The 12910-nt window shown below is 38.6% G+C and overlaps 1 protein-coding gene across 6 annotated transcripts in view; it reads right to left on the reverse strand.

Moving 5' to 3' along the window:
- KIAA0319L (KIAA0319 like) overlaps nt 1-12910 on the reverse strand; it is a 117647-nt gene that overhangs the window by 42968 nt on the left and 61769 nt on the right. For all 6 annotated transcript variants that reach the window (XM_003415489.4, XM_064281693.1, XM_064281696.1 and 3 more), the window contains exons 4-6: nt 6231-6474; nt 4743-4844; nt 2549-2646 (exon numbers count right to left, since the gene is read on the reverse strand). In XM_003415489.4, coding sequence (XP_003415537.3) covers nt 2549-2646; nt 4743-4844; nt 6231-6474 — 444 coding nt within the window. The remainder of the gene's footprint in view (nt 1-2548; nt 2647-4742; nt 4845-6230; nt 6475-12910) is intronic.

The raw sequence follows: 12910 nt of genomic DNA on the forward strand, positions 1-12910 counted from the left end.
CAGAAGAACATTAAGGGCCTCACTATCCTACTTCACAGAGTTATGAAATTAAAACAATCATTCCTGCAAAGAAAAACATTTTGTAAAAATATGAAATAGCTTCCAAATATCTGAATATTTTTCCCTCTAGATTTCCACTGACTGCAAAAAATCTAAGGGGAAAAAACAATAAAATCGCCCACAATCCCACTATCCTCACATATCAACTTATCATATTTCCCTATCTCCTTCCAATCCTTGACCACGTACAAAAAATAATTTTAAATAGTACATTCGTTCAACAAACATTTACTGGGAACCAATTATATACCCAGTCATTGTCTTAGGCTTGGGGTTTACAGATGAATAAAATAAGATCTCTGCCTTCAAGAGCTCATATTTCAATAGTAATCAGGTGTGTATCAAATTTTTATTGTCCTATCTCCCACACTTTTAGTATGAACACTTTCCCCCATTATATCATCTTTTTAATGGCTGCAAAATAGTACATAAATAAATATGCCACAATTCACACAAGCATTCCACATTGTTGGATACTTGGGCTGCTCCCTAATTTTTACTATTATAATAATGCTGTGATGAACATCTTCTAGGCAAATGGCGGTTTTTCTTTCTTTTGAATTACCTTCTTTGGATAAATATTAATTGATCTCCCCATGGCATATGGCATTTTTGACTATTTCCTTCTTCTTGTAATACTTCCCTTCCTTGGCTTTCACTTCTCTGCTCATTCCTCATTTCCTTCAGTCTCTTCTTTCTTCGGTCCCTTAAATGACAGCGTTCCCCTGGATTTTAACCTCAATCCACTTATCTCTTCATTTTATACACTCTCCCTAATTGATCTTATCTACTTCTACGGCTGCAATTATCATCTATTTGAGGCTGGTGCACAAATTTATCTCTCTAGTCCAAACGTGTCCCCTGGTCCCTAACCTCTTACCCTCTACTACTTCCTGAACCATCTGTTCAAATGTCTCGTAGTCCAAACTCACTCTGTCCAAAAATGAATTAATCATCATTCTTCCAAAACTTGCTTCTCTTTCTGTGGTCCTCATTTCCGTGACTGTCACCACAATGTCACCAACATCCACCCAGGTACCTAAGCCAAAAGCTTTTTTGGAATTATCCTAGACTCCTCTAACACTCGCCACCCAGTTAATTGATCACCAAGTCTTATCAACACAACCTTCACAATATGTCTCAAATCTGCTCATTTCTCTTCATTCACACTGCTATCACCTTAGTTCTTAATCACTGAGTACAGCACAGTTATTAAATGCATGGACTTTAGAGACGGAAACTCCAAATTAAATCTACCATCTAATAGCTTTGTGAACTCTGGCCAAACCACCTAATTTTTCCAATTTTTAGTTTTGTCATTTGTAGAACAGATATTAATACCTACATCTTGGGATTATACAAAGATCAAATGGCATAATTGTGAAAAACAATTAGCACGTGGCAGGACTTCAAGAGATAGTTTTTAATTTTTATTTTATTCATTTAGTTCTTCAGGTTTTTTACTCAGTCTACCATCATCTCACACCAAGATTTTTCAACAGATTCCTCACTGGTTTCCCTGTTTTGAGCCTTATCTCCTTCACTGTGCACAAGGGTGATCTTTCCAACCAAAATAAGAACATTCCATTCTCCTGCTTAAAACCTCTCAAAGGCTCTCTATTCCCTCTAAATACGATCCAAAATTCTTAATCTGGCAAAAAAGGCTCTGTGCGATTTGACTCCTGTATCTCTCCAATTTATTTGGAACCACTGCTCTTCTTCTACCTCAGGGTCCAGTCATGCTGAACCACACATAATTCCCCTTCTTCCCACACTTTCTCTCTTTTTTTTTGGTGCAGTAGACACATTGCTTCCTCTGTTTGGAGTACATTCCTTCCACCATTTACCCAGTTAAATTAGTTGCTTTTCAGGAGTCAGCCAGGCAAACTCTAAGAAATCTGTTCTAATTCCCTAGGGCTTCCATAACCCCCTGCACTGATTCAGTGTATCCTCTGTGATAATTACTTGCTTCCTGTCAGTATCACAACCAGACTCTACTGTCCTCAAACATTACGATTAATTCACTGGTAAATCCCCAGTGCCTGCCACATGAATATTTCACAGGACACAATGAATAGTTGTTGAATAAATGAATGAATGAGATTGCTGAGCCAAAGAAAATGAATGTTTTTATGGCTCTTACTAACCATACTTAATCCCAAAAGGACTGAGCCAATTTATACAGTCATGTGACCACAAATAACCTAGCTTAGATCCCAAATTCTAAAATCCTTATGTTACTCTTAAAAGCTGTTTAGTATATATTTTCAGCTTTCTCTCCATGCTGGTACAGTCTTCTCACCATAAATGAAAATTTGAGAATCATACACTAATAAATATTGGATGTCAGCCAGTCAGACTTTTGAAGGCTTCACTTCTGAAGGATTATTCCAGACTTAAGTGTAGACAGAAAATTCTATATTATACATTTTAGAAAAGTGGCCAATACCTCTATCTCAGCCCTGCAAGTGAAAGAAGGCAGATTCACCTTGGATAATTTGAGGATCTGGGAATGTTGCCCTTCCATTTCTCCACTGTAGTCTTTAGGATGAGTAATCAGCTGCCAGTTGTAGGTGTAGGTTTTTCCTAAAGAAGGGCAGTTATAGCAATCATGAAAACATACACCTACACACAAAGAGGGTAGCCATACAGCCTGCCAATAACAAATCACTTCTAAATCTTGACAAGGCCTTAGCTTTTAAGATATTACCTAAAGCGTATAGGGAAACCAACTCATCTGCTGAAAAAAGGGTAGATTCAGCTACAGTTAGGACTTCTACCACTCTCTCCCAGCAATGTTCATTCCTGCCCCATATCCAGCCTCTCCAGGGCCAATCCGCCCTAGAAAATACCAGGTTGCTCATGATGTGGCATCCCATTGAAAATACGTGCCCTACCAACTACTATAGATGAACTCATTGGGAACAAAGGCCATTTTCTTGCAAAACTTCTTTTGCAACAAAGAACAGCAATGACTTCTAAATAACATGGTTCAAAAATAGCTTTTTACAGAGTGCTAACAATGCTTGTCTCACTGAGGTCATCACACCCTGGTGAGTTAAAAGAGCTACTTCATTCCTGCTGAGCTAAATAACACACTGCATAAGATGGTAGGGAATGGCCCATTTAAAACAGGCCCCACTGAAATTAATTAAAATCAAATGAAGCATTAAATGGTCCTCATTTGCAGCCCAGACTATATCAGTGGGTAAGGCAAGGATAGAATCCCTCCCCAGTAAAACTGGCTTTAAAATTTTTTGGAGCAAAATGCATTTCTGGCTAGGGAAGGGTGGTATTTGGCAGAAAAGTCTGTTTAGGTTACTACTCAAAAGTGAAAAAAAAGAGCAGTCATTTTCTTATTTCATGAGTTCAAATGTTAAAGTTAGCACACAGAACCCAATTCCAAGATACCCTTCATCTTCAGACTAGATTTTATTTTATAAACCTGTGATACAAGATCTGTTACTCTTACTTCCTTCCCTATCAAATACTAGTTTTGTTTTGGCTAGTTGTCCGCCAGGAAGCTCTCACAAATGTGTATGTAGGAGTTGTGTTAGGTGAGGAGCAGGAAGGAAGAAGCAGAAGTAGGACTGGAGACATTGCTTCTAAATGTAGTTGGAAATTTTCCTCCACACAGAAAAGAGACTCACACTAGTTTGGGAACTGATAGTCTTATAATATCTAAGGCCAGTAAAACAAATTTCTTAAAAGGACAAAATTCCTAGGACAAAAAAGCTCAGGCATAAATTGTGCCTTATAGCCAAAAATTTGCTCAAGGGTAGGAACAACTGAGTATAGGTCTGTTAGACAAAATGCTGGTTTCAATGATTTAGGGTAGTGGTTTTCAAACTGAGCCTCCAAACCCTAGAGGGATCCTTAGAGGTGCTTCAGGGCTGCCACAAGGGATGAGGGGAAGAAGAGCAGGCAGACTTGGTCCTGCCTCATCGCCCCCAACCTTTCAAAGTTTGAAACCATCCACATCTGGTAAAGGCTGAAGAAGCTGGGGAGAAGGATGCTGAAAAGAATCTGTTCCTGAATTGATATGCTTCGGGACACTGAGCTACAAAATGATATTAACTCACAGAAGTGTATATGCAAATATGGGTTAGAAAAGAAAAATACAGTAGAGCCAAGCATATGATTACCAAAGAACAAAAGTACTCGCAGCTCAAGTAGTCTCAAATAATGTCTCTCTGAGAAGTTCTACCTCTGTCATCTACTACTTGTTTGAACAGGATAAACAGGTTAACCTGAGTCTCAGTTTCTTTCTCTTTAAAATGGTTTTATAATTCAACCTAACAGATAAGATCTACATTTAATGAGCATCAGCTACGTGCTAGACACTGAAGTAGGTGCTTTAGATATATTATCTCATTTTTCCCTTAAAATAATCTAATGAAGTAGGAATTATTATCCCAATTTTAGTAAAAAGAAATGGAAGCTCAGAGAAGTTAAGTAATTACTTAAAATCACATAGCTAATGACTAGCTGAACTGGGATTTGAACTAAGCCTTGACATTAAAGTCTATGATCACAAACACATTCTAAACTGCCTCTCTTATCACATAAATATTTGTGCAGGTACATGCTAAATTCTACCCTCACAGGACTGTCGTAAGATGTAAATAAGGTGTGGATATCATTATAAATTAAAGCATTACTTAAATGTAGGGCATTTTTACCTTCGAGAGGTTCTTGGAGAACATATGCATTTAATTGAACTTCATTCTTAGGCAGGGTCACCTGGACACTCTCTCCAGCAGATACCACCAGCTTTTTTACAACTGGAAACAAAACATACAAGGGGTAAGAAATTAGATTTAGACTGTCCCACTTCTCTCCTTCCTTTTGTGAACTCCTATTGCCTTCATTTCCTCACTACTTTGGGCATGTTGGACCAGATAATTCTTTGTTGTGGAGGGGCTGTCCTGTACATTGTAGAACGTTTTTAGTAGCATCCCTTGGCTCCACCCACTACATATCAGTAGCACCCAATACCACGAACACAGTTTTAACAACCAAAAACGTTTGTAGTCATTGCCAAATGTCCACTGTGATACAAAATCACACCCACACCCACACCCACACCCATCCACACACACCCTTCCCACCCCATTATGTAAATCTTACCCCTCTGACAATAATTGTTCATTTGGTATGAGACACAGGCGCCAGGAAAGCTTAAAGCAAACAGCTGGCTGGTCCTCCATATCTCAAGACTGGGAGGTGACAAAGGCTTCCTAGACAAATATGAAACTTGAAATTCATCTATCTCTGCTTGGGAACATTGCACTTGGGGAGAAACGAGATCATCCTTTAAGGAATCTCCAGGATATGGAAAAAGAACCCTCTAAGTGATTTTCAAAAGGAAAGAAAGAAACCACTATATTCAGATTGAGTATAATGGACCAAAAAATGGCTTTTCAATATAGTACAATCCAAACCCTTCACAATTATATCAAAAATTACAGGCATTCTACTAGAATACAGTAATTACTCTGGTGCCTCAGGATTGAAACTCTAAAATTTCATGTTCCACCAGAGGAGACCCTAGGAAATTAAATATGGGTAAAAATTCACTTTCACTGACTTTGCTATACCCCCTTGACTCTCTGAGGGAAAAAAGATCAACTTAGTTTCCTCCTAAAGGAAATTAACCATTTCCTCCTAAAGCCTTAGAACAGCACCCATGAAGTACAGACTTGTTAAAGCAACACTATGTATAAATCTCCTTCCTATGGGATGCTTTAAAAATAAAGATGCTGTCAAAATCACAGAGTGACAAACATCTGACCTAAAGCAGCCTTTCTGAAGGCAAATAGGTACATGGATCCAATTCTTTCTTCCCAGTAGCTTCTGTCTGCTTGAGTATTTGAACATTATTTAATTCAATCTTTTTTTTTTGTGCCTTTAAGTCTTGGGCACAGTGGAATCTGGCTCTGGGAAAATGAACCTCATAAATAGGCTGGAGGGGTGGGGTGGCAGCACTGTTGAAAAAGGGATATAGAGCCCCAAGTCCTGTGTTTATGAACACTGACAGGGTTTTTTTTCTCTAACCTCCAGTATTCAAAAGTCATATTTCTCTCCCTTCTGTCTTCTAAAAGTGAACACTCTGATCAAATACTCCACTTTCCCATCCTATCTCTAAGGGCAGGAGCTTAGAGCCTCACCTGGGTACGGTGCTGAAGTGCTCTGGAAAGAGGCCTGGGGGGTAGGGGTAGCATAACTGGAGGAGGGAGCCACTGACAGGTTAGCAATCTGGGTTGTCCCAGGACTTTTTACTTGCTGAGTGCTGGGTATACTACCAGGATCCTCTGAAGTCTCAGGCTGGACTGATACATTCTTTGGCCAATCAGGAATCTCTTCAGTCAGGTTCATGGTTAAGGGACTGGAACTTATAACTGCCTTGTGGATCTAAGGAATTAAAAAACTTCATTTGAGTAGGCAAAACTTACAAAGTCAGTTTTATAAGGTTATGTTTTATGAAATAACTGCACTTTAAATTTTTTTGAGAAGTACAAATGTCTCATAAAATGGGAGAGAAATGTGGGATAGAACCTCAAGTTCCTAAAATAAAAAATCAGACTTGCTGGACCAGTTGAGATTGCAGGACTCTGAGACTACTGCCCCAAGATACTCTTTAACCTTGAACTGAAACTAGTCCCTGAGGTTACTTTTTAGCTAAATAACAGATTAGCTCACAAAGAATATCTCTCATGAGTACTGCACTCCTTTAAAAAATCATCTATATGAGACCAGTCAATAATTACTTTAAAACAAAGATAAGAATATAAAGGGGCAGGGAAACTAGATTAATGGAAGGAACAACCAAAACAGAAATATTGGGAATGTTCACGCATTGTGAAGGACGTAACCAACATTGCTGAACAATTTGTGTAGAAATTGCTGAATGAGAACCTAACCTGCTGTGTAAACCTTCACTGTAAATACAATAAAATGTTATCTAAAAAAAAGTACAAATGTCAAAAATATTAAAGAAACTAATCTTACCACTCAAAGGCAACCGGTGTTAAAATGTTGATACAAATCTTTGCTGTCTTTTTTTTTTTCTGCAAAGTCTAGCTTAAAACAAAATACTAATAATCATACTATGTACAATATTCTCATCTAGTTTTCTCACTTAACACTTGTATTCAATCTTTCTACAAATACTTACTGAGCACCTGTTGTGGAGAACAGGCCTTGTGGACCTATATAAAACATAATCATTGTATTCAACAGGAGCACAATCTAGTTGAGGAGAAATATACCTATAAAAGTTATGAAAACTGTAGAAACACAATCTAAGGGCACTTTACTCCTCTCCCTTGGAGAGGAGAAGGGTGTGGGGAAGAATAATTTTTTTTAAAAAAAGGCTGCCTGGAGGAAGAGAGCGCTAGCTGAGTTTTAAACAGTAAACAGTTGTTCATCAGAAGGCTACAGGACAGAATGAGCACAGATACAAAAAATGAGATTAACATGTTGTGTGTCGGGAACTGAGAATCATAAACAGTTTTTTTTTTTTCTTAGAGCACAGAACAAGACCCAGGGAGCAATGAAAGATGAGCTGGGAAGAAAGGCAAGGGCTGGGCCAGACTAAAGAGGCATTATATGTTACTTTAAGGAGTCAGGTAATGGTGAACAATTACATGGTTGTATGCAACAAGTACCTGGGTGGTGCAGGGCGCTCGACTGCTAACTGAAAGTTTGGAGGTTCAAGTCCACGCAGGGGCACCTCAGAAGAATGGCCTGGCAATTTATTTCCAAAAAATCAGCCACTGAAAATCCTATGGAGCATAGTTCTACTCTGACATACATGGAGTCACCATGAGTCAGAACTAACTTGACAGCAACTGGTAACTGGTATGCAGGGAAGTGAAAAGGTCAGGTTTCTGTTTTAGATGAACTGTTCAGGCTGCAAGGAGCCCTGGTGATGCAATGGTTAAGCACCTTGCCTGCTAAGCAAAAGGTCAGCAGTTTGAACCCACCAGCCGCTTCGAGGGAGAAAAGACCTGGAAATCTGCTCCCGTAAAGATTATGGCCAAGGAAACCCTATGGAGCAGTTCTACTCTGTCACACTGAGTGGCTATGAGTCGGAATTGACTCAATGGCACACAACAACAACAATTCAGGATGTATGGGTTTAAAGAAGTAATGCAACAGCACGGATACCATTTAGGAGGGTACTGCATTCATCCAAGTGAGAAGTGACGAGTAACCAAACAAGGGTGGTGGTAAGGGTTTTTAAAAATCAGCTTCACTGAAGTATAATTTCTAAAATAAATGGCACCTCTTTAAAATGTATAGGTCAATGAGTTTTGACAAATGTGTACACCCACATAACCACAATCAAGAGAGAGAACATTTCTATCAACCGCCAAAGTTGGTTGGTGCCCTTTTGCAGTAAATGCCTGCCTCCACCCCCAGGCTCAGGCAACCGCTGATTTGTTTTCTATTACTGTAGATTAGTTTGGGTTTTCTTGTATTTCATGTAAGAGGAATCATATACATACTATTGTTGTTTCTGGCTGCTTTCATTCAACAAAATGTTTTTAAGATTTATTCATGCTATTGTGGGAATCAGTAGTACATTCCTTTTTATTACTGAGTCATATCCATTACAGATATACCAAAATTTGTTTATCCATTCATTTATTGATAGAGATTTAAATTCTTTTCAGTTCTCTAAAACCATCACAAATAAAGCAGCTATGAATGAATACAAATATTTCTGTGAACTTATGGTTTAATTAATCTTGGGTAAAAACTTGAGTAAATTGCTGGTCATATATAAATGCACGTTTAACTTACATAATAACTTACACAGTAAGAAACTGTGAACTGTTACCTGAAGTACCTCCACCATTTTGCATTTCCACTAGCAATGTGTGAGAGCTCCAGTTAATGGCTGCACAACTTGGTCTTTTTATTTTTTGTCATTCCATCGGGTATAAAATAGTATTTTGCTGTGACTTAATTTGCATTTTCCTGATCATTAATGATGTTGAACATCTTTTCACATGCTTATTGGCCATTCATATATTTTCTTTGGTGAAGTTTATTCAAATCTTTGTCCATTTTTTTTTTACACCTTTATTAGGTATAATAGACACTATAAACTGAACATATTTAAAGTGTACAATTTGATCAATTTGACATATCTGTACACCCATGAAACAATCACCACAATCAAGATAATGAACATATCCATCACTTGCAAAGATTCCTAATACACTTTGAAGTCCCTTCTCCTTGTTCTTCCCCACATCCCTCCATCCCAAGCAACCACTGATTTCCTTCCTATCCCTATAGTTTGCATTTTCTAGAATTTTATATAAGTGGAATCGCACAGTATGAACTCTTTTTCTTTTATCTGACTTCTTTCACTCAGCAGGATTATTTTGTTACTCATCGATATTGTTTTGTATATCAATGGCTCACTCCTTTTTATTGCTCAGTAGTATTCTCTTGTATAGAGAAAAAAATGAAGTTGTCAAGGATTTCATTCTACTTGGATCAACAATCAATGCCCATGCAAGCGGCAGTCAAGAAATCAAATCACATATTGCACTGGGCCAATCTGCTGCAAGGGGCACTCTTTAAAGTTCTAAAAAAGCAAAGATGTCACTTTCATGACTAAGGTACGCCTGACCCAAGCCATATGGTCTTTTCAATCACCTCATATGCATGCAAAAGCTGAACAATGAAAAAAGGAGACAGAAGTATGCCAATGTTCACTGCAGCCCTATTTACAACAGCGAAAAGATGCAAACAACATAAACGCCCATCAACAGATGAATGTATAAACAAAATACAGTACATACATACAATGGAATACTACTCAGACAGTAGGAGAAATGAAGTCTTGATACGTGCTACAGTGTGGATGGAGCCTGAAGACATTATGTTGAGCAAAATAAGCCAATCAGAAAAGGACAAATATTATATGACCTCATTTATTTAAAAAGAGAAGAAAAGGCAAATGTATAGAGACCAAAGTTTATTTGTGTCTTAGTTACTGAGTGCTGCTGTAACAGAAACAGCACAAGTAGATGGTTTTAACAAAGCGGAGTTTATTCTCTCACAGTCTAGTAGGCTACAAGTCCAAATTCAGGGTGTCAGCTCCAGGGGAAGGCTTTCTTCTTCTGTTGGCTCTGGAGGAAGGTCCTTGTCATCAATCTTCCCTTGGTCTAAGAGCTTCTCCATGCAGGAACCCCAGGTCCAAAGGATGTGCTCTTCTTCCAGCACTACTTTTTTTGTGGTATGAGGTCTCCATCTCTCTGCTCGTTTGTCTCTTTTATATCTCAAGAGATTGATTCAAGACACAGCCTAATCCTATAAATTGTGTCCTATCTCATTAACATAACTACCTCTAATCCTGCCTCATTAACACCACAGAGGTAGGATTTACAACACATAGGAAAATCATGCCAGATCACAAAATGGTGGACAATCACACAATACTGGGAATCATGGCCTAGCCAAGTTGACACACATTTTTGGGGTACATAATTCAATCCATAACATCAGGGATGGGAGGGAGAGGGAAAAGGGGGGTTGATGGTAATAGGAAAATCACACTGATTAAGGGTAGAGTTGCACTGCCGATTACTGTGATTGCTGTCAATAAGGTGTACACCTGTAAAAAGTTGAATTGGTAAAAGTTGTGCAATAGATACATTTACAACAATGACCAACAAAAAAAAAGTAGCTGCTGAGGCTCCTTATGTACAACCAAACACCTCATGGGGTTTGGTTCCTTGGTTTGGGGGTTTAGGGTCATGGTTTCATGGGACATCCCAGTTAACTGGCCTAATAGCGTGTTTAGTGCCTCTGTTCTACCTCCTAGATCACTTCATAGTGCCTGGGGTCTTAAAAGCTTGCAAGCAGCCATCTAAGGCACAACAATTGGTCTCTACTCACCTGGAGCAACAGAAGGAGAAGGAGAGTCAGGAACAGGAGAATATGGAATGTGTGGCTAATTGCCTCCATGAACAACTGCCTCCTCTGCCATGAGACCAGAAAAACTGGATGGTGCCCAGCTACCATTACTGAACATTTTGATCAAAGATTCCATAGAAAAATCCTCATCAAAAAGGAGAAGAGGCAGAACAGAATTTTAAATTCTCATGGACTCTAGACTTTCTGGAGCCATGGAAGGTGGGTGAACCCCTAAAACTACTGCCCTGAGATAATCTTTAAACTTTAAACCAAAAATATCCCTGAAGTCTTCTTAAAACCAAACAATAGTTTAGCTTAACTAGTTAAAAAAGGCCTGCCTTAAGCATGATGCTCTTTTAAAAACTATCCATATGGGATCAAACTGACAACAGCAACTCGAAAGATAAGATAGGAACCTTAGGGTGCAGTAAGTCTATGTTAATGAGGGAGGAACATCTCAGAAAAGGAGGGTGTCTTACTCATCTAGTGCTTCTATAAAAGAAATACCACAAGCAGATGGCTTTAACAAACAGAAATTTATTCTCTCACTGTCTTGGAGGCTTGAAGTCCGAATTCAGGGCACCAGCTTCATTGGAAGGCTTTCTTTCTCTGTCAGCTGTGGGGGAATGTCCTTATCATCAATCTTCCCCAGTCAAGGCGCTTCTCAGAACAGGGACCCGGGGTCCAAAGGATGTGCCATTCTCCTGGTTCTGGCTTCTTGGTGGTATGAGGTCCCCATGTCTCTCTGCTCGCTTCCCTCTTTTATATCTCAAAAAAGACTCAAGACACAACCTAATCCTATAAATTATGTCCTGTCTCATTAACATAACATAACATCACATCACAACACAACACAACACAACACAACACAACATAATGCCTCTAATCCTGCCTCATTAGCATCATAGAGGTAGGATTTACAACACATAGGAAAATCATATCGGATCACAAAATGGTGGACAATCACACAATACTGGGAATCATGGCCTTGCCAAGTTGGCATACATTTTGGGGGGACACAATTCAATCCATAACAAAGGGTAAGAATTGTTGCACAACTTGAAGAACTTAATCAATGTCACTAAATTATACATGTAGAAACTGCTGAATTGGTACATGTTTTCTTATGTGTATTCTCAACAAAAAAATAAATAAAATTTAGAAAAAAAAAAGAAGGCAGAAGAAGAATTAATGCATTTAAATTGTTGTATTGGTGAAGAGTAGTGAATATACCATGGAATGCCAGAAGAACAAACAAATCAGTTTTAGAAGAAATGAAACTTATTTCCTTAGAAGAGAGGATGGTGGAAACTTGCTTACTTTGGACAAGTCATCAGGAAAGATCAGTCCCTAGAAAAGGACATCATGTTTGGCAGAGAGCGAAAACTAGGAAAACCCTCAATGAGATAGACTGACACAACAGCCGCAGCAACAGGCTCAAAAAATATCAAGGATTATGCAGATGGTGCAGGACCGGAACACGTTCTGGTCTGTTATACATAAGGTCACCATGAGTCCAGGCCAATGCAACGGCAATTAACAACAAACAACAACATTCTGGTGTATGAATATACTACAATTTGTTTATCCATTCACTTACAGATAGGTATTTGGGTTGATTCCAGTTTTTGGCTAATACAAATTGAGCTGTCATAAATATTCTATCTACAAGTCTTTGTATGGACATATCCTTTCATTTCTCTTGGGTAAATATTTATAAGTGGAATGCCTGGTAATATGGAAGGTGTATCTTTTTAAAAAAACTGCCAGTTTTCCAAAGTTGTTGTGCCAGTATACACTCCCACCACCAGTGCATGAGCATTCTAGTTGTTCTACAACCTGGCCAGAATTTAGCGTCTCTTTTTAATTTTTCCCATTCTGGTGGGTGTGTATGGCATCCTGTGGTTTT

Source organism: Loxodonta africana, chromosome 3 (genome assembly GCF_030014295.1).
Source record: "Loxodonta africana isolate mLoxAfr1 chromosome 3, mLoxAfr1.hap2, whole genome shotgun sequence".
In the NCBI taxonomy this organism is placed as follows: Eukaryota; Metazoa; Chordata; class Mammalia; order Proboscidea; family Elephantidae; genus Loxodonta; species Loxodonta africana.